The sequence below is a fragment of the Gopherus evgoodei genome, chromosome 23 (assembly GCF_007399415.2).
Source record: "Gopherus evgoodei ecotype Sinaloan lineage chromosome 23, rGopEvg1_v1.p, whole genome shotgun sequence".
Taxonomy (NCBI): Eukaryota; Metazoa; Chordata; order Testudines; family Testudinidae; genus Gopherus; species Gopherus evgoodei.
In genome coordinates, this window is record NC_044344.1 from 4,059,310 (window position 1) to 4,087,225 (window position 27,916).

General features: G+C 54.1%; 1 protein-coding gene across 2 annotated transcripts in view; it reads left to right on the forward strand.

Annotated features, from left to right (window-relative positions):
- Window positions 1-5,346: 5,346 nt before the first annotated feature.
- The window catches only part of PLXDC1 (plexin domain containing 1), a 47,811-nt gene continuing 25,241 nt past the window's right edge, over window positions 5,347-27,916 (forward strand). For both annotated transcript variants that reach the window (XM_030541602.1, XM_030541603.1), the window contains exons 1-2: window positions 5,347-5,457; window positions 15,212-15,381. In XM_030541602.1, the coding sequence (XP_030397462.1) occupies window positions 5,382-5,457; window positions 15,212-15,381 (246 nt within the window). In that variant the 5' untranslated portion in view covers window positions 5,347-5,381. The remainder of the gene's footprint in view (window positions 5,458-15,211; window positions 15,382-27,916) is intronic.

Here is a 27,916-nt window from a genome sequence, read left to right on the forward strand (position 1 = left end):
TGTTCCCCTGTCCTCACTGGCTGAGTGGAGCAGAGGGATCTGCTTTACAATGGCACAAGGGTTCTGGCACAATGTGTCTCTCTGACCAGCCCGTCCGAGGAACCCTACAATAACAAACCAGGGGGTGTGGAATCAAAAGCTGGGCAAGACTTAGCAAACATCTAGTCCCTAGCCTGGACAGTGCCGGGTTATCCCCTGTTGCCAGCATTTTGCTTAGTCTGATCGTAACTGCCCTATGAAATGGGGGTCCCACCTTTCCCTAGAGCAAAGACCCCAGCTCCAGTCATCTCTGCCAAGAAGCTGTTCTTTATATTCACTCTCAGTTGTCCCTCTTTCTAAATGCCACCCTCTTATTCCTAGTCCCACCCTTCCTCTGATTGTTTATTTGCTGGGTGCCGAGGTAAGGCTTATGGGGCTTTGCCAAGCAGGCTGATTCTCAGCCATGCTGCCAAGCCACAATGCCTGACAGCAGCATTCTCTGAGAATCAGGCCAGGCGGGTCAATCTGGCTTCAGGTGCTTCACTTTCCAACGAGCATCTGGACCTTAGCTCTCTTGCTGTCTTCTGCCATCTCCTTTTCTAGCCCCAGGGTAACCTTTTCGCTGGAAAAAGGAACAGCGGCATTATTGCTGCTCATGTTTAATATAGAGTAGTGCCCAGAGGCCAACTGAAATCAGGGCTCCCAGAGTAAGAGACAGCCCGGAAGAGCTCACAGTAAAAGGCTGTGCTAAGGCAGGAGGTTCTGGTTTCAATTTCCTGGGAATGGGACTGGGAGAGGGGAAGGGGGAATAGGAGAGTGGGGTGTGGAATATATTGCATGAAAACAACCACAATAAATGAAGAATTAGGCTTTATTTCCTTTTCTGCCACTAGGAGGCAGCAGGACAATGTGAATGCCAGGAAGTCAGTAGCAATGTAGGCTGGGTTGCGGGGCACTGACTCTGCCTTGCCGGTGGTGTAAGTGAATTCATTGGAAAGCAGTAGGTCGGGATACGAGGCTTCCAAGAGCAGAAGGGAGATTGCAAGAAACGGGATCAGGATGGGCCTCAGGAGCAAAGCAAACACTTCCTTCAGTTCTTCCCTGAGCCCTGGCTGCTGCTCCCTCCACCCCAGGCCTGTGCAGGGTGGATGACTGACTGGAGGCTGCAGCTTGGCGCAACCTGCCCCCCTTCTGCCCCGGCTGAGCCAGGTGTCATTCTGTGCAGATTCTCTCCCCCCTCTGTCGCTGACGACCTGGGGGTGGTGTCCCAGTCAGTGACCCTTTAAGCTCTGGGTACCTCCAGTCCCTCATGTGGGGCTGGGACTGGGCAGGGCTTTCCTTTTCCTTCCATGGTGTGCTGGCACCCCCACTTCCGTGGGCAGGCTTGGGAGGCGGGACATATCGCAGCGACGATGGCCTCTTTGGCCTCACTTACCAAGCAGGGCAGTGGGGCTGGCTCAGGCCCTGGGCAGCCCAGCCTGTGGTCCTCGGCTGATGGACTCTGAGCATCTCCCTGTCTGTGCCAGAGTGCTGCTCGGAGAATCAGTGAGGGAGGCAGCAGCTTGGCCGGGTGTGTGTGCACAATGGTTGCCTGTGTACATAAGCAGGATCCAGACAGGGATTGTCGGGGAGGGGATGCTGTACTGCCATGCGATTGGGGTGGGAGGAGTTAAATCCTGGGCTCACAAGTTTAATTGCTCAAGAACTACATCAAATAATGGCGGGGGTAGGGAGAAGGAAATAAGATGCCACAAGTCCTCCTGTTCTTTTTGCGGATACAGACTAACACGGCTGCTACTCTGAAAGGTAGGTGGGAGGTGTCTGCTGGATTGGATCATTATTTCATTTAATCAAGGCACTGGGACTCCGGGCTTGGCCCAATCCAGCTGAGACAGGGCTGGGTTATTAATCATCCTCATAAATTGCTGCACTGGTTCTGGTTGCTGCTCATCTGCCATGTGGCTCTACCCATTCATCTCCTTTCTTTAGCCTGTCAGAGCGTCTCTCTCCCCAAGCTCTCACACTGCTGGGTTTGCCTCCTGTCCCACAGAGCTGGCGCTACGGGTTTGGGCGTCAGGTTTGTCTGAGCGCCACAGTCCAGCCCTCAGTCTTCAGGGTTTGCTGGGCTCTGTGGAATCTGGATGACTGGGCCCTGCTCGGGTGCCCCGAGGGGTGCTGACCGGTCAGCCTCACCTCAGTCCCTGGAAAAATCATGGAGCAGGTCCTCAAGGAATCCATTTTGAAGCACTTGGAGGAGAGGAACAGTCAACATGGATTCACCAAGGGCAAGTCATGCTTGACCAACCTGATTGCCTTCTATGATGAGATAACTGGCTCCGTGGATATGGGGAAAGCAGTGGATGTGATACATCTTGACTTTAGCAAAACTTTTGATATGCTTTCTCTCACAGTATTCTTGCCAGCAAGTTAAAAAAGTGTGGGTTGGATGAATGAACTATAACGTGGATAGAAAGCTGGCTAGATCATTGGGCTCAATGTGTAGTGACAAACAGCTCGATGTCTAGCTGGCAGCTGGTATCAAGCAGAGTGCCCCAGGGGTCGATCCTGGGGCCAGTTTTGTTCAATACTGTATCTTCATTAATGATCTGGAGGATGGCATGGACTGCACCCTCAGCAAGTTCGCTGATGACTCCAAGCTGGGAGGAGAGGTAGATATGCTGGAGGGTTGGGAGAGGGTCCAGAGTGACCTAGACAAATTAGAGGATTGGGCCAAAAGAAATCTGATGAGGTTCAACAAGGACAAGTGCAGAGTCCTGCACTTAGGACGGAAGAATCCCATGCACTGCTACAGGTTGGGGCCTGACTGGCTAAGCGTCAGTTCTGCAGAAAAGGACCTGGGGATTACAGTGGATGAGAAGCTGGATATGAGTCAACAGTGTGCCCTTGTTGCCAAGAAGGCTAATGGCATATTGGGCTGCATTAGTAGGAGCATTGCCAGCAGATTGAGGAAAGTGATTTTTCCCCGCTGTTCGGCCCTGTTGAGGACACATCTGGAGAATTGTATCCAGTTTTGGTCCCCACTACAGAAAGGATGTGGACAAACTGGAGAGACTCCAATGGAGGGCAAGAAAAATGATTAGGGGGCTGGGGCACATGACTTATGAGGAGAGACTGAGGGAACTGGGCTTGTTTAGTCTGAAGAGGGGAAGATTTGATAGCAGCCTTCAATGACCTGAAGGGGGGTTCCAAAGAGGATGGATCTAGGCTGTTCTCAGTGGTGGCAGATGACAGAACAAGGAGCAATGGTCACAAGTTGCAGTGGGGGAGGTCTAGGTTGGATATTAGGAAAAACTTTTTCACTTGGAGGGTGGTGAAGCACTGGAATGGGTTACTTAGGGAGGTGGTGGAATCTCCTTTCTTAGAGGTTTATAAGGCCCAGCTTGACAAAGCCCTGGCTGGGATGATTTAGTTGGAGTTGGTCCTGCATTGAGTAGGGGATGACCTCCTGAGGTTCTTCCAACCCTAATCTATGATTCTAGATCATCTGCAGATCAGCCCTCCTAGGAGCATATTCTGCCTGCCACTCATGGGGTCACATCACTTGTAAATTCCATTCCAAGCTCTGGAGGAAATTCCCAGGAGCTTTCCTGAGCAAGACCTCCCTGCAGGGGGAGACGGCTGGGGTATAGGAGCTGGGTAGCAGGTAGTGCCAACCCTTGGAAAGGAAAAGCCCCTGTGCTGAATGGAACTGACCTCTCCATTTCAGAACTCTGGGGATCTCGGCTGGGACTCTGCTCCAAGCTGTGGTGGGGGGTTGCTGGCCCTGGGGAGCAGGAAAGAGATCGCATCCTAACTTGCACGGGGAGGCCCCGCACAGTGAGCAGTTTGCACATGCCTGTCAATGGTGCCAAGCCCTGAATGGAGAGGTGGTCTCAGGGAGGGGGCTGCAGGGTTGGGGGCAGGAGGGATCAGCCATTCATCTTGGCAGGGTCAGTGAAGTGCAATGAGGGGGTGTCTGTCTGACACTGCTGACCCCCAGACCCCACCTGTGCCTGAATTCAGGCTTACAGAGGCCTTCTGACCCTGCCCAGCTTGAACAAGGGTGTGCGGGCGAGGGGGAAAAGTAGTGTCCCCATAACCTTTCCTTTCTCTTTGGAGCCAGGCAGCGTTTGTAGCTGAACCTAGTTCTCCTCATGTTCTGTGCATGAGCTTCCAGCTGAGAGTTTAGCTGACGGAACAAGATCATAGATGTTTGCTGGGGGAGTTCCACTGCCTGGCTCCCAAGGGGCAGCACTACAGTCTGTCGCATTATCAGCTACTGCTTTGTTCCTGCCGGTGCTGCTCTGACACCTCTGCCTGGATCAGAAGCATCCAACTCGCCCACCAAGGGGCTGGCTGTCTCCCCCAAGCGCTCCCTCCTCCCTGCAAATCTGCTGGGGGGAAGGAGCAGGCAACTGCTTTATTTTCACCATCCCTGCCAGTGTAAAAGGACCGTGGTGTCTGGTTTGTTCTCCAGCTGGGGGAAATATCACACACCATTGCTTCCAATGACAACCCCCCCAGCCCTGGGAAGTTGGCTTGTTAGCTATCCCTTATTATACAACTGGGGAAGCTGAGGCAGGGAGAGGAGAAGGGACGTGCCTGTCATCAGGCAGGGACACAGTGGTAGTACTGGGACTAGACCCCAATAGTCCTGACTCACAGGATTCCCCTTGCTCTAACCCACTAGACCCTATTCCTCTGCCAGAGCCAGCAGAGAACCCAGGTATCCTGGCTCTTACCTCCCCCTCCTGCTCTAACCCACTAGACCCCATGCCCTGACCAGAGCTGGGGACAAAACTCAGGAGTCCTGACTCCCAGCACCCCCCACCCATTAGAGACCCCACTCTCCTTCCTGAACCAGGGATAGAAACCAACTGTCCTGGCTCCCAGCGTGTCCCCCGTCCACTAGAGCCTCTGCCCGGCCAGAACAGGGAACAGAACCCAGGCGTCCTGCTGAGGAAAGGGAGGGGTAGGGAGGTGCCAGAGGCTGCATAGGGGTAGGTGGCGGCGTCGGACTGAGCAACGGGGAGGGAGTGGGAGCTGGGGCAGGAGGGGTCTCACCCCATCTCTGGCTCTCGTTCTCCAACCCCAGCCATGGCACCCACACGCCAGCAGGGGGCACGAGCGCTCGCTCTCCCAGGCTCAGTCTCTCCCGCACGAGCAGCAGCAACGCCGGACGGCTCGTGTCCCCACGCCGGGCGAGCCCAGCCTGCGTCCCGTCCCCCCTCACCGCCCCGGTTCGGTCCGCGGGGGCGCTGCGCTGCTGAGCCGCAGGACAGGGCGCTGCTCGCCCGATCCCAGCGCTGCAGAGCCTGGGCGGCCGGTGCCGGGGGCCGGAGAGGAGCCAGGGCTGGGGCTTGGGGGAAGAGGCGCCCCGGAGCCCGCGCCCGCCCCCCAAGATGCGATGGGGGGTCCTCCTGCTGCTCGCCCTGCTGCGCGAGGCCGCGGGGGAGGCTCGCGGCAGGCTGGAGGCAGGTACGGCGTGGAAGAGGCAGAGTGCACCGGCGGGCGTGGAAGTGGACGGGTAGGGGAGGGTTGAGGGCACGAGTGCCGGTGCAAATGCGTGTGAGCAGGCACACGAGGGAAGGTGTGTGTGGCTGAGCGCGAGCGCCGAGGGGTGCAGGGAAGGGAGAGCGCTGCCACGGGTGCCCCTGGGCGTGGGTGGAGGGGAATGTACCCGAGTGGGACTTGGCAGGTCCAGTGTGCGCAAATGGGAGTGTGCACCAGCGTCCCTGCGCGCGTAGCGGGGCTGGGGGTACAGGTGCCCCGCGCGTGGCGGGAAGGGTCCCTGGACAGTCGTGGGCACGTTTGTGAATTTCCCCATTTGGCATCTGCACGGCTCCCTTTGGACAAGCTTCCCTGCGGACGCAGCGCTCCCCCGAGCCAGCCGGGGGTCTGCAGGGTGCATTGGCCGCTGTGGACGTGGGCACCCGCCTCTGCTGGGCCAATTGAGCCAGGGCTTGCAGCTGCGGGGGGAGGAGAGTCTGCTGAGCCCCCAGCTCACGGCAGGAGAGGAGGCTGCTGGCTGGCTGCCTTCGGGGCTCCCACGCAGCCCGAGGAGCAGCCTGCCGAAAACTAGAGAGACGCCAAAGCCACGTGGATCCGATGCAGCCAGTCCCCACAACCTGAGTCAGCCTCTTCGGATGTGGCCAGGTCACCCACTAGCCCTCCAGCCACCCCCGTGTGTGCTCTGGATGGACCTTTCCCTGGTACCCTATAGCTCCTACTGCAGGGCTCCTGCTGGCTGGCTGCCCTAGGGTGCATGGAAGGTTGGAGAGAGGGACCCAGGAGTGATTGCAGTTTGCCTTGGGGAACCCCATGTGATGTATAAGTCTAGGGGGCTGGAGTCTCCCGCTAAGCAGATCCCACTCCCGCCTCTTGACCTGGAAAGCAGCTGCATTCCTGTGCTGGTGCGACCCCCCCCACACACACACACTCCCGCCCCCCACTGAGCTGCACTAGGGCTGGAGGGGGTGGCTGAGTGGGCACAGTCTCAGGTGTGAAACGACCAGACTGCCTGCTGCCACAAGGTTCGCTCAGCGCTCGCTTGCTGTTCTGCTGTGCACTGCTCGGATTCCACCCCAGAGGTGGCTGCATTTTCATATTTCGAACACCAGACTCTTTATTCCTCCAGCTGTGGAGTGAGAGGGTCTCAGAAAGCCTGGTGGGAGGAAGGGGTACTCTGTTGACTGGGCCTTGGATTGCCTTGGGCTGCCCCTAGAGGGACTGGGGAGATTTTGGGGGATGTTGGATGGACGGCTGTGGGTGGGGAGTTGCGCATGGAGAGGGAGAACATTTCCCCTGCAGGCTGCAGGTTTGAAGCCAGCCCGACAAGCTAAAAGAATTGCACCTGCTGGAGGTGGCAGGAGATGAGTTTGATGGGTCTCAGACCAGTTCTTAGCAGGCAGGTCCCTGTAGAACAGTTGGCTCCCTCACTGGAGGGATTGAGGAGGGATCAAGGTGGGCATTCCCTCCAGGGCTGGGTTGATGGGAGAAGCTTGCCCTGCTGTCACCTGGAATAGGATGTGTTTAGTCTAGGAGAGAAGGCTGAACGGGGACCTGATAAGTTTTCTAGCAAGTAAAATATTGTTACAAAGAAGACGATGATCATTTGTTCTCCATGGCCACAGAGGGCAGGACAGAAAGGAATCTGCTTAGTTTGCAACCAGGGAGATTCAGGTTAGATATCAGGACAACTTTCTAACTCGACAGTGAAGCACGGGAACAGATGACCTAGGGAAGCTGGAGAATCTCCGTCATGGTAGGTTTTTAAGGACACCTTTGACAAACACATGTTAGGGTTGGATACACTTAAGTAGGGAATGGACCAGGTGACTTCTTGAGGTCCCTTCCAGCCCTACATTGCTATGATCTATTCCCCTCTCTGCCTGGCACAAGGTTGTAAGTTCTCAGCCTGTCCCCTCTCATCTGTCTCCTCTCAAAGGGAGACAGCCCTGATCCTTGTCTGTCTGGCCCTTTAAGCGAGGTCTCAGAGTGCCAAGCAGCATGGAGGGATACACTGCATCAAGCCAGCCTTGGATGTTTGGCTCAGGCAGCTCTGTGGCTTGGCCCAGCCTCCCACCACTTCCTGGCTTGAAGTTATTAGCAGAGGCTGGTTATGAAAGAGGCAGCACTGAGAGAATCTGTGCTGTGGTCTCGAGAGTGCCGTTTTTTCCTCTTTATACAGAGGGCTCCGTTCTCGGGCTGGGAGAGAACTGGAATTGGGGAGGGATGCAAGAGGGGATGGCGTGACCAGCAACTTGGACAGAAGAGTCCTGGTTTTGCATGGTGTTTCCACAGTGAGAGAGAGCCAAAGAGCTGGGCAGATGATCTTGGTTTGAGTCCAAGCATAGGAAACAGGTGGCAGTATGGGTCCTAGAGCAGTCACTGTGATCTGGCATAGGCTCCAAGGGCTGACAGGAATTATGGGAATGGGAGTGGGGTATCAGCCAGTGTAGTGTGGATCCTGTGAAACATGGTGCAGGTTCTAGAGCATGGGTTCCAGAGCTCAAGGTAAGGAATAACATGCTGGAAGGACGGCAGCAGGGAGATCATGGCTGATCGCAGCAGGAAGGGCCCTCTGCACTCAGAGAGGGCAAAATTGTGGGTCAAAGTGGGGGAACATGGAGAGGAAAAGAGGGGTGAATAGACAGGCAAGATCCCACCTATGACCAAAAAAGTGGCTGAATGCCACAATGATGGGCATACAGGAATGTGCCCAGAGACACTGGATCTATTCAGTGTAACTCAGCTACGAGACTGAATCCAGGGGCCAGGTCCTCACTGATGTCAGTTGTCAGGGTTGTAGCCGTTTACAGCAGCTCAGGGGCTGGCCTTATCTCCATGGGTGTGACCGGCCCAGTGAAAGTGGGAGACAGGGCTCGTAGGGATGGGGGAGCCAGCAGCGTGTGAGTGAAGCTTGGGATCCAGCCTGGAGCATCTCCTCCTCTTCCACTGGTAGCCACTAAGTCCCAGGGCCCTGCTGCATGGGGGACCTGATGAACTGCCAGCATCTCTCAGGCATCAGCCAGGAGGCTGGGAATCTTAGACGCCTGACCCAGCACTCAGGCAGCATCACGGTGGACAGACCTACCTCAGTCCCACAGACCTTCAGGCCAGTTACAGACTGTCAATAAGATGGGTCCTGACATGCTGATAGTTAGGGACCCTCCATAAACAGTTCTGTGTTCCCAAGGGCTGTTGCGTGCCCACCACCTCCCTTGGGGCAGGGCACAGACGCTCCAGCCGGCAAAAGCAAACAGAGCCCACTCCTCCCCCGGGTGGAATCTTGGCATGAAGGTAATGTAAACCATGCTTCATTTGTAATGAAAGAGGTCCCAGGGCTCAAGCCATTTTTTTACATTCATAACTGATGCAGGAAGCCCAGAGGTGGCGGGGCTATGATGTAAGTGGTAAATCTGGGGGGAATTCGGCCGTGGGTCGACCCACTGGGGAGACGGCCTGGCAGGTGGCATGGCTGCAGATGGCAGGCTCAGAGGTGAATTGCACACGTACAGGGGTGAGGGGTGGATCAGACCCCCACACTGCTGACTAACTGGAAGGGTCACAGGACACCACTGCCTCCCGCCCACCCCAGCTCATGGAAGCTTGGGCCAGCTCCTCTGCTGGTGTGAATGGGCACCACCCCATTTGAAGTGGATGGAGCAGCCCTGATTGATGATATCTGAGGCTGAGGGCTCTCCCAGGTCTCACTCTGAGATTTCTCTGGGCAGAGCAGGAAAAGCAGGTCAGCACTGAGGGGCAGCAGCAGGGCTGTGTCTAGACTGGAATAGCAGAGGGGGGGCTGCGCACACAGTTGTCAATCAAATATCCTGAGGGCCCCCCTCCTCCGGTTCCCAGTGCATCACGGGCTGTGGGGGAGGCATCTGGGCAAGCTCCTGCGGGTCTGTGGTGGAGGTGTCAGTTTGATGGATGGGGAAGCTGTTTGAAGGAATCCAGAGCTGGACGCTGAAGAGTAAACATGGTGCAGCTTGGGGAGCATGATCCGGGGGCTTGGGGTGGAGGGGAGGAGGTTTGGTGCGGGAGTCGGGTACCTCCCTTCACCACGCAAGACAGATTGTGCATCGCAGCCAGGCCCCAGAGGGCCCCTGATGGAGGCAGGGGGTGCCCGCTGCTACATGGCATGGGATTCTGTGCAGCATCTGGGTTAAGGGATCGGGGTCCCAAGCTCAATGCCCAGAGGTGTTTCCTGGGAGCAGTGAGAGCCTGGTATCCTGGCCAGATTCCCAATGTGTGAGCCTAGACATTCCCATCTCTCTATTGTGGGGTCCTTCCTTCACTTCCCACCATGCCCTGTTTAACAGCTAGTGCATCCCACCCCAGAGCTGGCCACATTTTCAGTGGCGAGTGATGCAATCCCCTCCTGAGGCTTGGGATAAGAGGTGCCGCGTGGAGGCAAATTTCTTCCCAGCACATAGTCTGTCTGCAAGAAGGGGCGTGGGATGGGAGATCCCTGGCTGAGCTAGGAGCAATGGGTTCTGGTGGCTACCTGGGACCTGTTGCTTAAGAAGCTGGGGTATTTTTGGGCTACTTTTGGCTCTCGTCTCTAGGGCCCATCCTAGAGCTGTGGGGAGGCTGAGTGTCTCTCTCAATATGGAGTCACATTGTACTAGCTGCATCTCAGGCTGCTGCTGACATTTACAGATCTAGGCGCAGAAGGAGCAGAGCATGTCACAGTCGGAAGGGGTTTGTGGAGGAAATTGGAGCCTCCGTGGGCTGCTTGCTCATATGTGACGGTTAATTAAGGCTTGTTAGAGCTAGTCCTAATTGAAACCAAAGCAAAGGGAAGGCTCTGCTTTATGAAAACATGTCAGGCCTCTGTCTGTGAGAAGGGAGTTGATGATTTGAACCTTGGGCCTGGGTGGGCAGCCTAAGGAGGGGTAGCAGAATTCGAAGCTGGGTCTCCATAGTGGCCACCTCAACTTCAGGGGTGGGATTCAAGCCTTGACTTCCACATGCCATTTGAGAGCACAGCTGCTTCTAGCATAACACCAGCAGTGTGGCCTCAGGTCAGTCATGTCCCTTCTCTGTGCCTCAGTTTCCCCATCTGTAATATGTGCAGTGCATTGAGCTCTGTGGTTGAAAAGCACTACACAAGAGATATATATTATTGTTATATATTTGGAGACAAGACAGGTCAGGGACAAGGAGGGCTTGAGGGGTTCTGCTAATCAGCTCTGTCTCGTAGGGGGCTTGGTGACAGAGTCAGAATCTGTGGCTGGTGCTGTTAGAGCAGGAGAAGGATGAGCTTGTGGTTAAATCTCAGTGCAGGAGGGAGAAACTCTCTGGCCTATGTCATGTCAGAGGTCAGACTAGTTGATCAGAAGCCTCTGCCCTGATCTCTTTGTGTGACTTGTGGGCAACACATCTGAGCTAAAACCCCTTGACCCAATCTCTCTCAATATCTGGGTGAAGTTCGGATCTGGATCAGAACTTCCTGGCTCTGGCTTATCTCCATATGATGGATCTGAGCCAGAACTTACCCAAACTCACTCCACCTCAGAGGAAGTCCAGATCAGCAACTGGATCTGAATTTCACTGCTCAGGCTCATCCTGAGGGCTGCTGCTGAGGTCCCCTCCACACACACACAAGTAAGCTGGGCAGAGTTTCCCCCAGCTAACCAAGGAGGCAAGTCCCCCGTGTGAGGATGTAGCTGCTTTTTGCGAGCAGCCCTGTGCAAGGGGAGTTGAGCAGCTGGGAGCTGCAAAATGCCTGCTGCTGTTTGCGAGTTGGAGTGACACCCTTTTCAGAGCCCACGGCCACTGTGTGGGCTCGAAGCTTCCAAGGTGCGAGGGCTGGGGCAGAAGCCCTCGTGCAAGACACTTCCACAGGCGGGCCCTAATCCCACAGTGTCTGATCACAACCCACAGCGCCCGCCGCTTTTCGGTACCACGCAGCAAATTACATTGAGGGGCATCAGCAGAGCAATGTGTGTGTAGGGAGTCCAGGCTGGGATAGTGAAGGAGGGGCTGTGGGTTAGGAGTGAGGGGCACTGATGGAGCTGGTTGCATGGGGAGCCCATTGAGGGGCATGGGAAGAGGGACTTGGGGGTCCAGTAGTTGCTACCGTCTGCACTGACAGAGCCTGCCTGAGTGAATCCTAAATCCAACCAGTGCCATCAGGACAGGCCTGGAACTGGAGAAGCAGTGTGTGCGGGAACGGTAGCAGGAAGAGGAGAGCTGGCTGCCCAGGCAGGTGTGGGGGGAGGCTCGTGTCGCTAGGGCTGTGGATGGAGCACCTCCTGGTGGCTGTAGAAACTCCCTGCATTGCAGAGGGAAGGGAGGAGTTGGGATCACGCTGTGAGCCCTCCCATTCATTTTTGGGGGGGCGGTCCCCTTTTAGCAATGGGAAGGGCAGATCCACCCCACCAATGGGGTGTTGTGCACCACTGGGACAGCCCCTCTTGAGGCCTTGTTGACCTCTTGGGGCCCCTGGTACATGGGACCCAGCTCTCCCCAGACACGTGGCCGGCTAAGTGCAGGCTTCACGGAGAAGCCAGGCTTGCTCCAGACCCTGGGAGGGGCACATCCCGGAATAACAGTCTGCGGCTTGGGCCATTGTCCAAGGGCCAGGGCAGTGTCCCAGCCCGGCCACAGGGCCTGGAGTCAGTGAGCTCGTTAGTAAGTCCCTTAGCTGGCTGACCTTGCTCTCTCACTGCCCTACAGCATCCCTGCCCCATGGAGGCAGGGGGACAGGAGCAGGATTGCTAGGCCAGGAATGCCTTCCCAGGCCCAGAGGCTCCGAGGGCATGGACTGTCCAGAGGGGTGTGATTTGGGAATGACCATGCGCCTAGTGAAACCAGTGGGAAACTGCCAACACACCCTGCTCGCGCAGCCTGCCCCAGGGTGCTTTTGTGCAAAACATGTCACACCACCTACCCTGTGCTGTAAAGTCTGAGTGGCCAGGAGTAGGTGTGAATGTCTGTGGTTTGTTTGGAATTCAGTGTTTTGAAGAGGTGGGTTTTTGATAGGGGGTGTGTGTGTGTATGTCTTGTCTTGTGTGTTGCTGTTGAGTGTATGTATTTTGCATGTCAGTTTTTTTTTAAACAGAGTTAAAGATATACATATGTTGGGTTGTTTTGCCTGCGTAAATGTTTGTGTGTGCTTTGTGTTCCTGTGCACCAGAGTCCTGTGCAGGTTTGCACGTGCGTGTCAGCTGTCTTTGCATTTTTTTTGGCAGTGGACTTGCCGAAGGCTGTATCATTAACGTGATTGTGAGTTTCTGCACTGGGTGTAGAAGTGCATGAGGGTACAGGTGGCTGTTGTGGGTCTGGTTGTGGCACACGGGTGTGAGTGTGCAGGGGGCTGTTGTGGGTCTGATTGTGGCACACATTGGGTGTGAGCGTACAGGGATTGGGGGTCTGGCTGCGGCATCCCCCGGCTCTGAGCGCTAACCCCTGGGGCCCTTTGCAGAGATTCAGTGCTTTTGCACTCCTGCACCACCCCCAAGCCCAGCTGGCATGTGGTCCCAGTGCTCAGTACTCGCTGTCCATACGCCCTGGCTGACAGGGGAAGGGCTTACTCAGCCAGAGGCCCAAGCAGCCTTTCCAGCATAAACAACTACACAATGTAAGGAGGGGCAGTGCAGGGAGACATGCACTGCCGGGGAGGCTCCCTCCTCCCTGCACCTTTCCAGGGGACCCCTGGGCAGAATCTCCCCTGTGCCGTACAGATGGCAACCCTGGACACCTGTGCTCAGCAAGCCACCCCAGGGCGTGGCTCGGGGGCACATGAGCCTCCTGATCACCCGTGCAGAGGTGGCCAAGCTGGGATCTTTCCAGGCCCAGCCAGGAGCTCTGCTGCCATCCCCATCACATGCCCTGTGCCGCTGGTTTCAACTGCAGCTGGATCAGCAGCCACAAATGGGAAGCCCCTCCCAGGGCAGAGCTGCCCCTCCCCCCCCCCCAATTAATGGAGCCACTTTTTGTTCCGCTGCATGTGGGATATTTTATGCAAATGACACGGTTGGCTTATTTGCATATCGGCAGCTCCCCGGAAAGGCCACATGGAGCTGATGCTGGTGTTGGCACTGACCCCAGGTTTGCTTGCTCTGGGAGTGGGGCTGGACTGGCAGGTCCCTATCCCTGACCTGTCTCCGTAATGAAAGAGGAGGCTTGTGGGAACCAGAGGTAACCAGAGAACTATGCTATTAAAACTGTTCCTCCATAACCCCTCTGACCACAGCTGCCTGCAGGGCTCCCTGTCTGTGCTGACCCAGGGCTTGGCTTTTCACTGCCCTCCACCCATCCATAAAGAGTCATTCCAAGGCCAGAAAGGAACATTTATAATCATCTCCTCTGACCTTCTGTATAGCAGAGGCCCTTGAACGTCCCCTGATACTTCCCAGAACAGACTGGTTAGAAAAACATCCAATCTTGATTTAAAAATTCCCCAGGATGGAGAAACCTTGGCAAGTTGTTCCAGTGGTTAATTACTCTCATGGTTAAATTGCTACACCTTCTTTCCAGCTTCAACTGCCAGCCATCTCTTGGATTAGACCTTCCTCAGCTAGACTGAAGAGCCCCTGTCAAATTTTTGTGTCTCCCACCATTCCACCCCTGAGGTACTTGTAGGTTGTAACCTCTTTGTTAAACTGAATAGATTGAGCTCCCGGTGTCTATCACTCTAAGGCAGGTTTACTAATCCTTTAAGGGCCCCTTTCCCCCACCCACCCCTTGTTCCCTCTGTGATCTCACAGACCTGGAACCTTGTCATGGTTTCAAAGGGAGGTCTTCCACAGATGACCCCATTACATCTCCTTCTCCTTCACCACATGACTGAACGCCAGCTGGCAGCGGAGCACTGGCATGCCAGGAGGTGCCCAGGCTGGGTGTCCAAGCTGCAGTGGGCGGCACAGACGCTTTTGAGGGTGGGGCCAGCTGAAGGGAGGTCCCCGGGGTGAGGTCAGGTGCCTGGCAGTTTCAAGTGGCTCTTAGTCCACTGTGGGTTACATCACTGTAGCCCAGTGACTAGGGCATAGAAGTTGGAGTCAGGACTCCTGGGTTCTCCTCCCAGCTCTGCCAGTGACCAGGGCCATGTCCTTTCCCTGCTTTTTGCCTCAGTTTCCCTTCCCCACCCATAGTCTGTTTAGACTGCAAGCTCTTGGGGCAGGGACTGTCTCTCATTATGTGTCTGGGCAGTGCCTGGGGCAATGGGCTCCTGATCTCGGCTGTGGCTTGTAGGCTATAGTGTAATGCTGCTGTGAATAGCTAGTGCCTTCCCCTTAGGGGCTTGAGCATTCCCTAGGGTTCTCCTACACTCTGTGCCCTTGGGGGGTGAGGGAGAGGGTAGTCGGGGGAGCTAGTGAAAAGGGCTGGTGTGGAAACTGCTTTCTTCACAGGGCAGAGCAAGCCTCCCTGTTCGCCATTCCCTTTCCCCAAAACCCTGCCAATGGGCCCCATCTCTACTGCTCTCATCACCAGCATCCAAGCCCTTAAATTTACCTCCCACGGCCCATTCAGTCCCTGGCCCACCAGCTGGGGGTTAGCTTGGGCCCAGGTGTTCTTTGATGATGTCCCCTAAGATCTGGCCTGAGACACCAAACTCATCTCTCCTGGTCACATGACAGTCCCTTTGGGTCATCAAGGTGGATCCGAATCTACAGCCCTGGAATAAAAGGTGGCATTTGATCCTGGACCTAGACTCTCTACCTCGCTGGCTCCTTCTGCCACAGGCCTGCTGATTCCCCTTCCCATGTGTGCTCCACAGGACGCCTCCATGGCCGCTCCTTGGAGCAGGGAGCAGGGACAAAGCTGCTGAGCTGGAGGCGGAAGACTCGGGAGAATTTGCTGGAGACCGACAGGACCCGCATCAGCCAGGACCTGGTAGGAGGCAGCTTGGCCATTGACACCCTGCCAGATAATGAGACGCAGATTGTGGTGAGTTGGTGTGGGGTGTTGTTGCCCGGTGTCGTGGGGTGGTTGTACTGCAGCAGGTGGGTGGTTGTGGGTTTGCGTGATCTTAGCACAGCTCATGTGTGTTGTGAAATGCCACATAAACAGCAGGTGAGGCAGAAGTGAGCCATCAGTTTGAAGAGGGCGGTGAGAACTGTGGGATCTCCGTGAGAGCCACAAGTGACCTGTTTGCAGGTCATGCCGAGAGCCGCATAAATGCCGCACACAACATGTGTGGCTCTGTCTGAAGGTCACGCGTGTGATCCAGTCACTCAAGGCTGCTGTTATTGCCACGGGACTTTGCAAAGATTACCAGAGCCATGCAGCTTCCATGTGACACTCACACATGTGATCCAGCCCCGTGAAGATTGTAACAGGGCCGCTTGTCCCTTAAGAGCCAGGGCCAAGTGCAGAATGAGCACACGTGGGGGAAAGCAGGGAGATTGCTTTATAAGAAGCAGTAGGAGCCTACAATGTGGGGGAGAAGTTCGTGCCAGAAAGTGAAGAGGGGCTGTGAGGTGTACGAAGAGTTCCTGTAGGGAAGACCCTGAGCCCAAAGAACCTGGGGGCTCCTCTTTGGAAACCCAGATGGAGTTGGGGCCTAGAAGTTTGGGAGCCTTGAGGCTGGTGCCAGAGGGCTAAGCTCCAGGTAGGAAGATCTGGGCTGAGGGGCTGTGAGAACAAACTGGTACAGAGGAGCTCTGGCTGTGAGAGGAGACCCCGGAGCTGAGTCTGGATTTCTGTGTGGTGATGGACTTTATTTTGGGTCCCTGGGGTTTATTGAGAACTGTTTTAGTGATTCCTCACTCAACCAGCCAAACCATGTGTGAAGTTCTTAACAGGCCTGCCGGGGGTGAGTGGAAAGGGCAGGGAGGGTGCTCAGAGAATGGCCGACCTGCTACCAAGGTTTGGGTGAAAGAGGTGTAGCTGCTATGAGCCAGTCGTGTTCCTGCTGTGACGGGAACCATGTAACTGTCACAGGGGATACACACACAGGCCTGTGCAGTGAGCTGATGGGCATGTCCGTGGTGCACACATGTTCTGTGACCGCCTCGCTCTCTTTCTTGACCGGCTGCATCAGCCTGGCCAAGGCTCTGTGGTTTCCCCTTGCAGTTTGGCGTTAGTGGGTTATTTCGGTCCTGGGAAGGAAGCTGGTAGGCAAGTGGGTAGCTACGCCCCAAGGTAAAGATAGCAGGGGGGCAGCAGCTGTGCACGCTGCAGGTTGGGCAGTGAGTTTCCTGCTTTAGTTTGAACAGTTCATTCTGTTGAGCTTTAATGGGCATCATCGGAGAGGCTGGGCTCCCTAAAGGGGCCCCTCCGGATTTACCCAGGGCTTCAGTGTCTCCTCCGCAGCGTCCCTCCTGGGATTCAGCTGAAAGACATGGGAGATCTTTCACTATCTCTGCCCTGGGCTCCCCGCACATGGCTCTGCCAATACCCTGCACCCTAAACTGCTGCAGCCCCCTAGCTTTCCAGTCCAGCTCTCATCCCCCAGCTCAGAGCAGCCCTGTCTAGAAAGGGTTAACTTTCTTTCCCCTGTGGGCATAGTGTGGGGAGTGGGTAGGGGGCATCTCACTGCTCTGGCAATTGCTCTGACCATTCCCCCCCGCCACTTCCATGGAGGTTTCGACTTTAATAGAAAGAAACAAATTAGGTTACAATGTAGCTCTGCATCTGCCAGGAATGGAGGGGAATTAAGGAGCCAGCATTTCATTCGGTGTGCCTGAGCTGCTTCCATCTCAATCTATCCCACTACTCAGAACAATCCACTCCTCTCCCTCCAGACCATTTTCGACCACAGTCGGAGGAGTGGTAGTGTGTGTGTAGCGGGGGGAGATCGGGGTCTTGTTCTTCTCACCCCCCCCCAACTGCAACCTCAGCTCCTCTTGTCCCTGTCTTGCCCCCACAGATAGCATCAACCTCCCCTGCACGGCTTGGGGGTAGAAAGGATGCTGCTGTGCTAATGGAATCCCCCTGCCAGCTACCGTTGCCAGCAGGGGGCAGCCCTGAGCACACAGGCACTTGTGCCCTGTTTTTGTGAGTGCTGCAGGTGGGCCTGAACTAAAGAGTTTTCCTAGGCTGGCATTTGTGGGGAGGGCTCAGGGTAGCAGTACCCCTGGTTCCCCCTCTAAGTCTGCTTCCCCGTGCAGGAACATTTTCATGGCTGGAGGGCCGGGGTGGCAGGACTCTGGCGAAGGACAGGTCCATACCCCAAAGAGCTTGCAATCTCAGTAGAAAATGGACAAAAAAGTGGGGTGTTGGGACACAAGGTCTCCCCTTGCACCTAGACCCAGCTGGGGTATGAAGCACTTGCTCCATGTGTGGCTGTGGTGGGCAGTGATGGATGGTGTGGGGTGGGCTGGCTGGTGTGCTGCCCCTTAGGAGAGGCCCCGGGAGAGATGGGGAAGGAATTTGTCCTGCGTCCACATTTGTGGGAATGGTTCTGCCCTGTGCAGCCACAGCCCCTTGATTGACAGTTTTATTTAACACATTAATGGCTGGCTGGCAGCGTTTTCTTAATCTGGACAAGTGCTGCGAGCGGCAGCCAAATTGGAAAAGGCTCTGGCAGGAGGAGGGGGATGGATGAGGAGCTTGCAGGCAGGCTGGATCCGGGAGCGATGGTCTTGGAGCAAGGGGGAGAGAGGTAGGAGCACATGCTGGAGTAGAGAGAAGGGGAGGGTGGCACAGGCTGAGCTCACAGCTGGAAGCAACATTTCCTCCTCTCCCCCCCACCCCCCACAGTATTCTGGAGCAGGGAGTGCTGCTGATAATGATGTGTATAGCTACAGCAGGTTGCATCCTCGGGGATCCTGCAAGTTTCTTGCATCTAGGGCGAGCTTAATTATCTGACCTTCAATTATCCACAGCTCCCTGTTATCTGAGACAAGATCACAGGTCCCTCAGCAATGAGGAAAATTCCCCCAGTTACCCAAGACCCCTGGGTCCAAATATATAGTCAGGACGTTTGAATAATTGAGGTTAGATATGCTCAAGTCACTTCATCTGGGGCCAAGATGCAGCCGCCTGAGGGGCGAGATGAGGCAGCTGTTTAAAGAGGGATTGCTCATTCATTTCAAGAGATGCAACCGTCTCTGGAGTGCGATGGGGCGGCTGTTCATGCAAGGATCGCTCATTCAGTGCTGAGGTGCAGCCACCTCTGGCATGAGATGTGGCATCTGGTTATACAGAGATCCCTGAGAAGCAACTGCGTCTGGGGTGGAGGGGAGTGGCATGGCAGCTACTTTTATACAGTGATCACTCACCCAGCACTGAAATGCAGCCACCTCAGTGGTGGAACATGACAGCTGCTTAACAGCCGTGCAGCAGCACTGCAGTGCAATTTAGAGCAGGAGGCAAAGAAGCATCCCCTCGGGGCAATTTAGGCCAGCAGGATTCCTGGGATAATATCCCTGCCCTTGCAAAAAAGGTTGTGGGCTCGTTAATGACCACAGATGGCTGGGTTCTCTCTAGTCCAGGGGTCAGCAACCTTTCGGAAGTGGTGTGCCGAGTCTTCATTTATTCACTCTAATTTAAGATTTCGCGTGCCAGTAATACATTTTAAGGTTTTTTAAAGGTCTCTTTCTATAAGTCTGTAATATATAACTAAATGATTGTTGCATGTAAAGTAAATAAGGTTTTATAAATCTTTAAGAAGCTTCATTTAAAATTAAATGAAAATGCAGAGCCCCCCCAGACCGGTGGCCGGGATCCGGACAGTGTGAATGCTACTGAACATTAGCTCGTGTGCCGCCTTCGGCATGCGTGCCATAGGTTGCCTACCCCTGCTCTAGTCACAGCACCTGCTAGCACCACTGACTCCAAGGGAAGAGCGTCCCCTACTGAATCACTAACTGCCCTGCAGGAAACAGTGATGGGCATCAGTTTGATAGGGACTCAGAGGGAAGAGCACCCACTACTGCACCCCCAGCTGCTGCAGCACGCTGCAAGATCCCCGAAGTCCCCCTGACGATGGCTGACGCTGTTGGGCTGGGGAGAGATGTCCTGATCAAAGCCTGGGGTGGCTCAACTCCAGGCAGGGGTGGCATTAGGGAGATGCAGGGGGCTATCCCTGAAGGGTGGAGCTCTGCGGCTTGATTGTATGGGAGATTTCTGGGCCCGGCCCGGCACCCAGATCGATGGCACGGTGTTGGTGGAGCTGGAACTAGAGTTGATGCTGCATCCCAAGAAATGAGACAGAATTTAAATTCATTAAAATCAATAGCGAAAATGTGTTGCACATGTTAATGGCATTGTGATGTTTACACTTCAGCCGGGGCTCTGCTCTTGGGTCACTTCATTTTAAGGCTTTAACTGACGTGCTGGAAGATTTCAGCTGCCACTGTGTGTAATATGTAAAGCAGTGAAAAATAGATCTGCAGCTCCAGGCTCGGCTCTCTCCTAGTGCTGCGCTAGCAGGCACTGCAGCAGCCTGAGCTGCCTCATGACAGTGCTTTGTCTTTTGTGGGTCCCATTCTGGGGGATCCCCAAAACCCTCTTCTAAAGGAGGGGGGGAACAACCTTATTTTAACAGCACCTATGTAGTACCCGACCATATTATGTTTCAGGCCCTGACAAAGATCAGAGCATCGTTGTGCTAGATGCTTCATATATATGGCTTCCACCCCAGAGAGTGTACAGTGTAATAGACGAGAGTGAAAAATGAGGCACAGAGATTTCCCCTGGATCAGTGGCCTGGCTGGGATTAGCACAGAGGGCTCCTCACTCCTAGCCCAGCACCCTGTCCGCACTGGACTATGTTGCCTCCATTGAGGTTGGACTCCAGTGTGGTGAACTTCCTTCCAGCAGTCCCCTCTTTGTCGCAGAGGATGGCTTGTTGCCTGATGCCGATGTAGGATGGAGACATAGTCCTTCTACATCCCGATGGGTGAAGGGATCTCTGTGAAGGGGATGGGGAGATGGATCAGGAGCTGGAGAAATAAGGAGACCTGCATTTGACTGCTGAGCCCCCTCTCAGGTCCGACCCCAGTCATGGAGGGAGGAATGGCTGCTGTCAAACTTTCCAGACTGGGAGCAGCTGGGAGGTTGTGATCAGAATCTTCTCTGTGATGCATCCGCCTTCATCCTTGTCTCGCCCTTTTCCTCACGTTGTCACCTGTTAGCCTCCATCTTGGCCTCCTCTCTTGTTGAGTAATCAGCATCTCTGAAGATGATTACCTCAGCAAATAGCCGTTGGAGGCTATTTTGTTTTGCCAACCAACACCACAGCTAGCAGCAGCAGCCTCCTTCCTTGCTGGTGGAGTCCATGCTGACTCAGCCTTTTCAGGCCAGGATAATGTGGGGGGCGTGGGGATGTTTTGCTTTGTGTTTAAAGAGCAATAAAAATCCACAAGCTCCTGTGTGTTTCAAGGGCCTGATCCCTGTTGTGGAGTGTCCCTCTCCCCAGCAGTACTGGGTCTGTGCATTAAAGGCCCCGATCCCCATCCTGGTGCAGAAAGGCTCTGTTCCGCCTTCTTTGCTCAGCCCCTGGGAGCTCTTATCTGTCCCTCTCTAGGGGCCTGATTCTGATATGTAAAATCAGTGGGAGCGCTGGGTGCGCATAGAGGGTCAGGCTCAATGGGGCTGCCCTATAGAGGCCCTGTAGTACCTTGGCTCTTTGAGAGACCCATGCATACTGCACAGGACAAACCCATGCACTGCATGGTACTTGAGCACCATGTGAGGGACGTAGGGCTCCCAGGTGCTGTGTACCATATTCCAGAGAAGACACATGCTACACATGTGATGCAGGTGACATGAGACGCACATGCCATGGGCTTGCATTTGCACTAACATACAGTCACTGAACCTTGACTATCCTCTCTAGCCCCATCAGAATGTGCTTATCAGCTCCGCCCACATGCTCCACCCTGGCTCCTGGCCTCCGGCAGCCTCTCCCATGGAGGGGGGTGGGTTCTGCCAAGCATGCCCACATGTCACACTCTGCCGTAAAGCAGATTTGGCGTGTACCAGACGGAGGCCCACATATATGAGCTGTCACAAGCCTGGTTAATGGGGCACAGGGAGTTTGCATTAGACCTTTAGTTGTCTTCATATTTTCCACTGGCTTGTTTGTTTGTTTTTTCAACACCCCAGAGGGACTTTACAAGGGCAGTGCTGCCAAGGGGCTGGGCTTCTCGTGGCTGATGGGGCCAGCAAGGGGGAGGGACACATGGGGTGCAGCTGTGCCCCATAAATGGCTTCCGAAGGCCAAAAAACCCAAAAGGTCAGAGGGAGACTAGCCAAACAGCTGCACCCGCTGAGCCAAGAGGGGGCTGGATCAGAAAATCTGGGATCAGGTTTTGACCCCCTTAAAGGCTGGGCAATCTGAATCTGGGGTGCAGGTGTGGGCTGTTCTCTAGCGCTGAGATAACCAGCTGGAGAGGAGGAGCCTGGCAGAGCAGCTCCAGAGGGGCCTTTCTTGCACTATTGCTCTTACCTACTTATCTGCCCCCCATCGCTGTAGTGCCGAGCCTGCCAATCTCTAGTGCATTTGCCCTATCCACCCCATTGGATAGATGGGGAACTGAGGCACAGAGAAGTTAAGTGATCTGCCCAGCGTCATGCCGGGAGCCTGTGACAGAGCTGGGACTCAGACTGGCATTGGGCCCTAAATCTAAACCTGGGGGCTGAACAACCCCAGCCTTCAAAATCGAGATCCAGATTTTGCAAATCGCCCACTGGCTTTATGCTGAGCTGACCCCAGACCGAGTATCCGGGTGGTTTGGAATCTGGATGCGCTTTCTGCCACTTGGGCTCATCCCTGGCTTTGGGATGCATCCATGGCAGGACTTTTCTCCATCCCCCGTTCCCAGGTACTTGGTTGCTATGGCTCCACTGGGAGGACCAGGGGCAGAATCTCAGGACTAGGACATCCATCTATAGCTGGCTTCTCAAGGTGGGAGCTGACAAGAGATCAGACATTTGGGCAGCAGAGATGGATGTTAACCTTACATCATGGAGCCTCTGTTCCTTTTGGAGGTCATGTAGAGATGGGCTTCTCCCTGCAAGGGACAGAGGGAACATGGGGCAGGGAGTGGATTACAATCAGTGCAATAGGGTATGTCCGTAGTTGGAGGTGATGTTCCTTTGGGAGCTGATGGAAGTGTTGTGGGGTGGAGAGCAGCTTCAGAACTCTCTGCTCCTGACCTTAGTCTGCCAGGACCCTGGCACATTGCTCTTCAGGCTGGGTGGCATATTTCCCACAGGGGAGCAGGTGGGTTAATGCTCCTAGGCAATCAGATGGGCTCTCATTATTGCTGCTGTCATTATGGGTGCATGTTATTGTGACGCTTTACAGGAAACTGATTATGTATTTGTTGGAATTATTTTTTTCCCCCGGTTCTGCGTGTTAGAGTGATTGTCAAAGCGCCCAGAGCGAGGAGTAGACACTCTGGAGGAACAGAAAGCAATAAAAGGAAATAAACTTACAAATGGAATTTGATTTTGTAATGCAATTACTGAATTAAATTCCAGCAGAGAGAGAGGGAGACAGCAACCGATAAAGAGGAAGGGGTAGCTGAAGGAGGAGCAATATTTGAGATAACATTAGAAATGACAGGGAGAATTGATAAGAGACAGAGGGGCAGAGAAGCTGTTCCAGTCAGTAGGGTCTTAATATAGTGAATGACAAATATTCTCATACAGGAGACAATTACTAAAGAAAGCAGCTACTGACTGAAACATACACAGCTTGAGTTCCAACCTCTCTCTGGTTTACCAGGGACCACACACTGTTAGGATCTCTATACAACACACAGACACCTAGTGGCTGAATAAAGTACTGCAAGCAAACCTTTTGCGATAGGCAAGAGCTGTGGGGGAGAACGCTCTTCCATCAGAAGAGGGTGATGGACGGTGTGGAGGTGCAGGGGTTGAGTGGGGAAGGAAGCAGAAAGGTTTGTGGCATGATTGTTAGGGTCAGCATGGAAGGGTTTAAAAAGGAGAGGGTGACTTTTGAGCTACATTTGAAAATGAACAGGGAACCATGGGGGTGCCTGAATATGGAGGAAGATGTGATTGCACTGGTTGGTACCTCCTAGGTAACGGCAGCAGTTTCCTGGGAGGCTTTCAGAGGGAGGAGAGTCTTGTGGTTAAAGCACTGGCCTAGATATCGTAGATCTAGGTTCAGTTCCCAGTTCTAGGCTGAGACCCATGACTCCTGGGGTCTGTTCCTGTCTCTGCTGCAAGCTCCTGCTGAGAGTCACTTAATTGCTCTGGGCAGGGCCAGCTCTAGCCATTTTGAGGCCCCAAGCACGGCGGCACGCCATGGGGGGCGCTCTGCCGCTCGCTGGTCCCGCGGCTCCAGTGGATCTCCCGCAGGCGTGCCTGCGGATGCTCCACCGAAGCCGCAGCATCAGCGGACCCTCCGCAGGCACGTCTGCGGGAGATCCACCGGAGCCACTTGCCGCCCTCCCGGCAACCGGCAGAGCACCCCCCGCAGCATGCCGACCCAAGCACGCACTTGGCGTGCTGGGGCCTGGAGCCGGCCCTGGCTCTGGGCCTCCATTTCCCCACCTGTAGAATGAGGATAATCATGCTTCCTTTGTTCCACCTCTTATCTATTCAGTCCATAAGCTCTTTGAAGCCAGGACAGTTTCTCACTGGGTATGTGCAGTACAACAGGGACCCCGTTTCAGCTGGGGCCCATAGGCACATCTGTAATGCCCATAATAACAGAGGAGATAAAGGCCCAGGTGAGAATTTCAGCATGGGGTGGTTTGGGGCTGGGGGATGGTGTCTGTAGGCAATTAGGGCTGGGGAGTGCATAGACAGATTAGCAAAGGCTGGGGAGCTCATCAGCGTCTCTTTGTGGTATGCAGTCTTGCCCATGGCACCTGGTCAGGAGCTGAGCAGAGTAGTGTGGGCTGGGCCTGACAGCCTTTCAGCATCTCGCAGTGGACACTGCCAGCTGGAATACGCAGCCTTCCAAACTTGGTGGTGGCTGGGCTTGAAGGAGTCCTGGTGTTTGCCAGGGTGTGGGGGTGCATGCAGTGCCCAGTTGCAAGATGGGGTGCAGGCAGGCCGGTGGATGTCTCATTGGCATGGCCCAGATCACTAATTACAGCTCCCTTCAGGGAAACTGAAGCTCCTTTTCTGCCCTTATTCTATGTCTCTTCCTATGTATTTTTCTCCTCCTCCTCTGAACTCTCCTGCCTTCTGGTTTTGTTTTTGTTTTTCTCTCTCAATCTCTCCTGTTGTATGGCTATTGCTTTGGTGTGTCTGTCTTCCCCCATGCCTGTACTGTGTCTCTCCCACTCCCTTCCATCCTGTCTCTGTCTTTTTGGGAAGACCCAAGGTTCCTGGTTGCAGCTGGCTGCAGTTATGAGCTCCAGGTAGTACAGGCGAGTCTTATCTTATGCCGGGGTTCTGTTCCGCGGTTAGCATGTAAAGCGAAAACCGCGTATAGTCAAAATTACATTGAGTTGAATGGCGGGCAGAATCACCCGCACTACAGGTACAGTATTAAAATTGTTATTTTTCTCTTTTTTGTTTTTGTTTTTGCCGATCGCGTGAAGCTGAAATCGCACATGTTAAATGCGCGGAAGATGCGACAGACCTGTAGTCAGCCCTGTGCTTGCATCTCTCAGTCTGCTGAACATATCAGCAATGCTCAGAGTTAAACGGGCAGGGGGGTGGCTTTCTATTTGCAGGAGAGAGAGGAAAGATCCTGGGCGCACACTCTCCCTGCCTACTCTCACACACCAGTGGTGTGCTCTTTCAAGTGCTAAGTGCAGAAATGCATATGCAAAAATATATATAATAATAATACAAAATGCATCTGCAATAATCTCAATTGCAATTATCACAACTGAGCATGCAAATTGATTATATGAACATGCAGCTGCCATAATGTGCTTTTTTTGCACACAGAACTGCACTGAAAATCTTGAGTGTTTGTAATATTCTGCCTCTGTGTCTGAATGTTCTCTCTCTGTCTCTCTGCCGGGCCCCTCCCGCCTTCCCCCCTCCATTCTAAAGTTTGTTCCAGCCCAGCATTCACTATGCAGCTGATAGAATGCCAGCAGCCTAGGAGTTAAGAACTCCCATCTGCGGGGTTGTTTTTCACTTCAATCTTGGCCAACCAGCTGAAGTGACAGTCCATGGGAGAGGGGTCTGCAAGCTGCCTTCTCATGGACAGAGCTGGAAGGAGGGGCAAACATGCTAGGCTTGGCATTGTCCCCAGCAGAGAGGGCCTGGTTGGCCTATAGAAAGCTGCCCCAGAGAGGGAGTTCGGGAGAGGAGGCACAGTCTCATGTTGTTTTGGCTACAGCTGTGCCAAAGGTTCAAATTGGAAGTGAAAATGTAGAGGCACTCTTTCAAACTCCACCCACAAAACCAAGTTCTGCCCACAGTACCAGCTCAGTGTGTGTCCCTACTTCTCTCTGTTGGACAGAGTAGAAACTGTCCAGCTGTGTGTCATATGCCTTATACTGCTAACAGATATTTTCTTTAAGCTCAGGCTTGGGCTTTTGGAGCAAGAGGATCTGAGTTCTAGCCCTGCAAAGTTCCAGATGGCTCTGGTCCATGTAGTGGCAAGAACAACTCCTGGGAAACCATGGAAAAGTTGTAGTTTTTCCTTTCTTTTCAAATTAGCATCTTCCATCTAAGGCCCTAAAATTACAAATGTTAATTAGCTTTGCAGCACAGTCGGGGCTGAGTTATCTCCCGTTGTAAACAAGGGAGAAACTGAGGCACAAAGAAGGGGAAGTGACTTGCCCAAGGCCACACTGTGAGTTAGTGGCAGAGCTGGGAATAGAACCCACAAGTCCTGACCAAACCCTTCTTCCCCCATCCTGAGCTTTAACTAAGAACAATCCTTTCTTCTCTTTGATCAGACAGAAAGAAGCAGCAGGGGGAAAATGCCTCTGATCTTGATAATCCCCCTTCCAAAGCAGTGACCCCAGTGCAAAATAAGGGAGAAATTTACTAGCTGCGGCTCGTCTCCTTAAAGGACCTTGCTTTATGAACTCGTTTAACATCCCTGCCCCCCGCATCCTTTTTTTCACGCCCTGCTTATTTGTGCATCCAAAAGTTCTCTTCTTTAATTCCTGCTGTAACCAAAGCAAGGTGACGGATTGGGACATAATAATGATTCAGAGATGAGGTCATGGGGATGGCTGAGAACTCAGCATAGCCGCTGCCAGCTCCCATCCCCATGTTGGCTGTTTATATTTTTTCCCAGTTTTATTGGGAACACATTGGAAAGGATGAGGGCAGCAGAGCGGGGTCTATAAGGACTCATTTGGCCCCTTCTCCCTCCTCCTGCTTACGCAGTCGAACATCCCTGGGGGTAAAATGAGCCCTTTGGAGCAGGGTCACCTCTGGATTCCTCCACCCGCCTCCACAGCCTTGTTCGGAACACAGTGTCCCCTGGGTGCTGTGGTGTGTGAAAGACCAAAGACCAGCGATTTTGGCAACGGAGATGCATGAAGCTTGCCCCACCCCTGCCCAAAGAGAAAGGAAAGCCATTTCTTCCCCCTACCTTGTTGACAATGCTGCCTCTTAAAGGAATGGTCAGGTTGGCTGGGGTCCCAGTTTACATTGGCATAAATCTGCATTTAAGGCTAGTGGGGATTACTCTGGATTTATGCTGGTACAAGCAGATTAGCTCCTGGCCCACTGTCAAGATGAAAACCATCCACCAGATCATGGAGTCCTGGATCAATGGCTGAATCCAGCCTGGGGAATCCAGGTTGTCTCCCAACTGAGAGGGTGAGCGAGAGGAGGATTCTGCTTCCAGTTACTCTGGGTAAATCCACCCGACAAGCTTCTTTATGCAGTTACTGAGCAAATGTTGGCACCTCTGAGGCAGCGGCTTTCCCCTCTCTCTGCTGCAGAACGCTGGGGTGGTCTGCTGGTGCGTGTTGAGGGCCAGATACTGAGCTGACGTAAGTTGGTGATGAGCGCACTGGAGCTACCTTGATTCATGCCAGCTGGGGATCTGGCCCTCAGAGAAAATGGGGTGGCCTACGCAGATAGACATTGATGACCTAGCCGTGTGTGTGTGTCCGTGCAGGTAGGGCCAGCCCTAGGCATTTTGCCTGCCCGGGTGGAAAATGTTTTTGGTGCATACCCCTACACCTGAAGTGGTCGAGCCAAAAACAACCCCCCCACACACAATGGGCAGCCAATCAGCAGAGCAAAAAACCACCCCCCTACAAAAGGCACAGCGGTGTGCCACCTCCCAGGAAGTTGGCACCCAAGCTAATCATCCTGCTTGCCTGCCCTTAAAACAGGCTCTGTGTGTGGAGGTTATTTTAAGGTTTAGGATCCCAAGCGTTACCTGGCAGACTAATAGTCCATCTAATCTGGTCTCTGACAAAGGCTCCAAAGGAAGCCATATTTTTCATCCCACAATTGTACAGTGCTCCCCATTGTGCTAAGATTACTGCGGTGATGGTCATGTTCAGAACTCCTCAGCATCTCCCACACTGGGAAAATTCTTCCCTCCCCGACCTGATAACCATCTCATCCACCAAGAGCTTATATCCATGGTTGCTGTACTCCTTGCTAGCGTTGC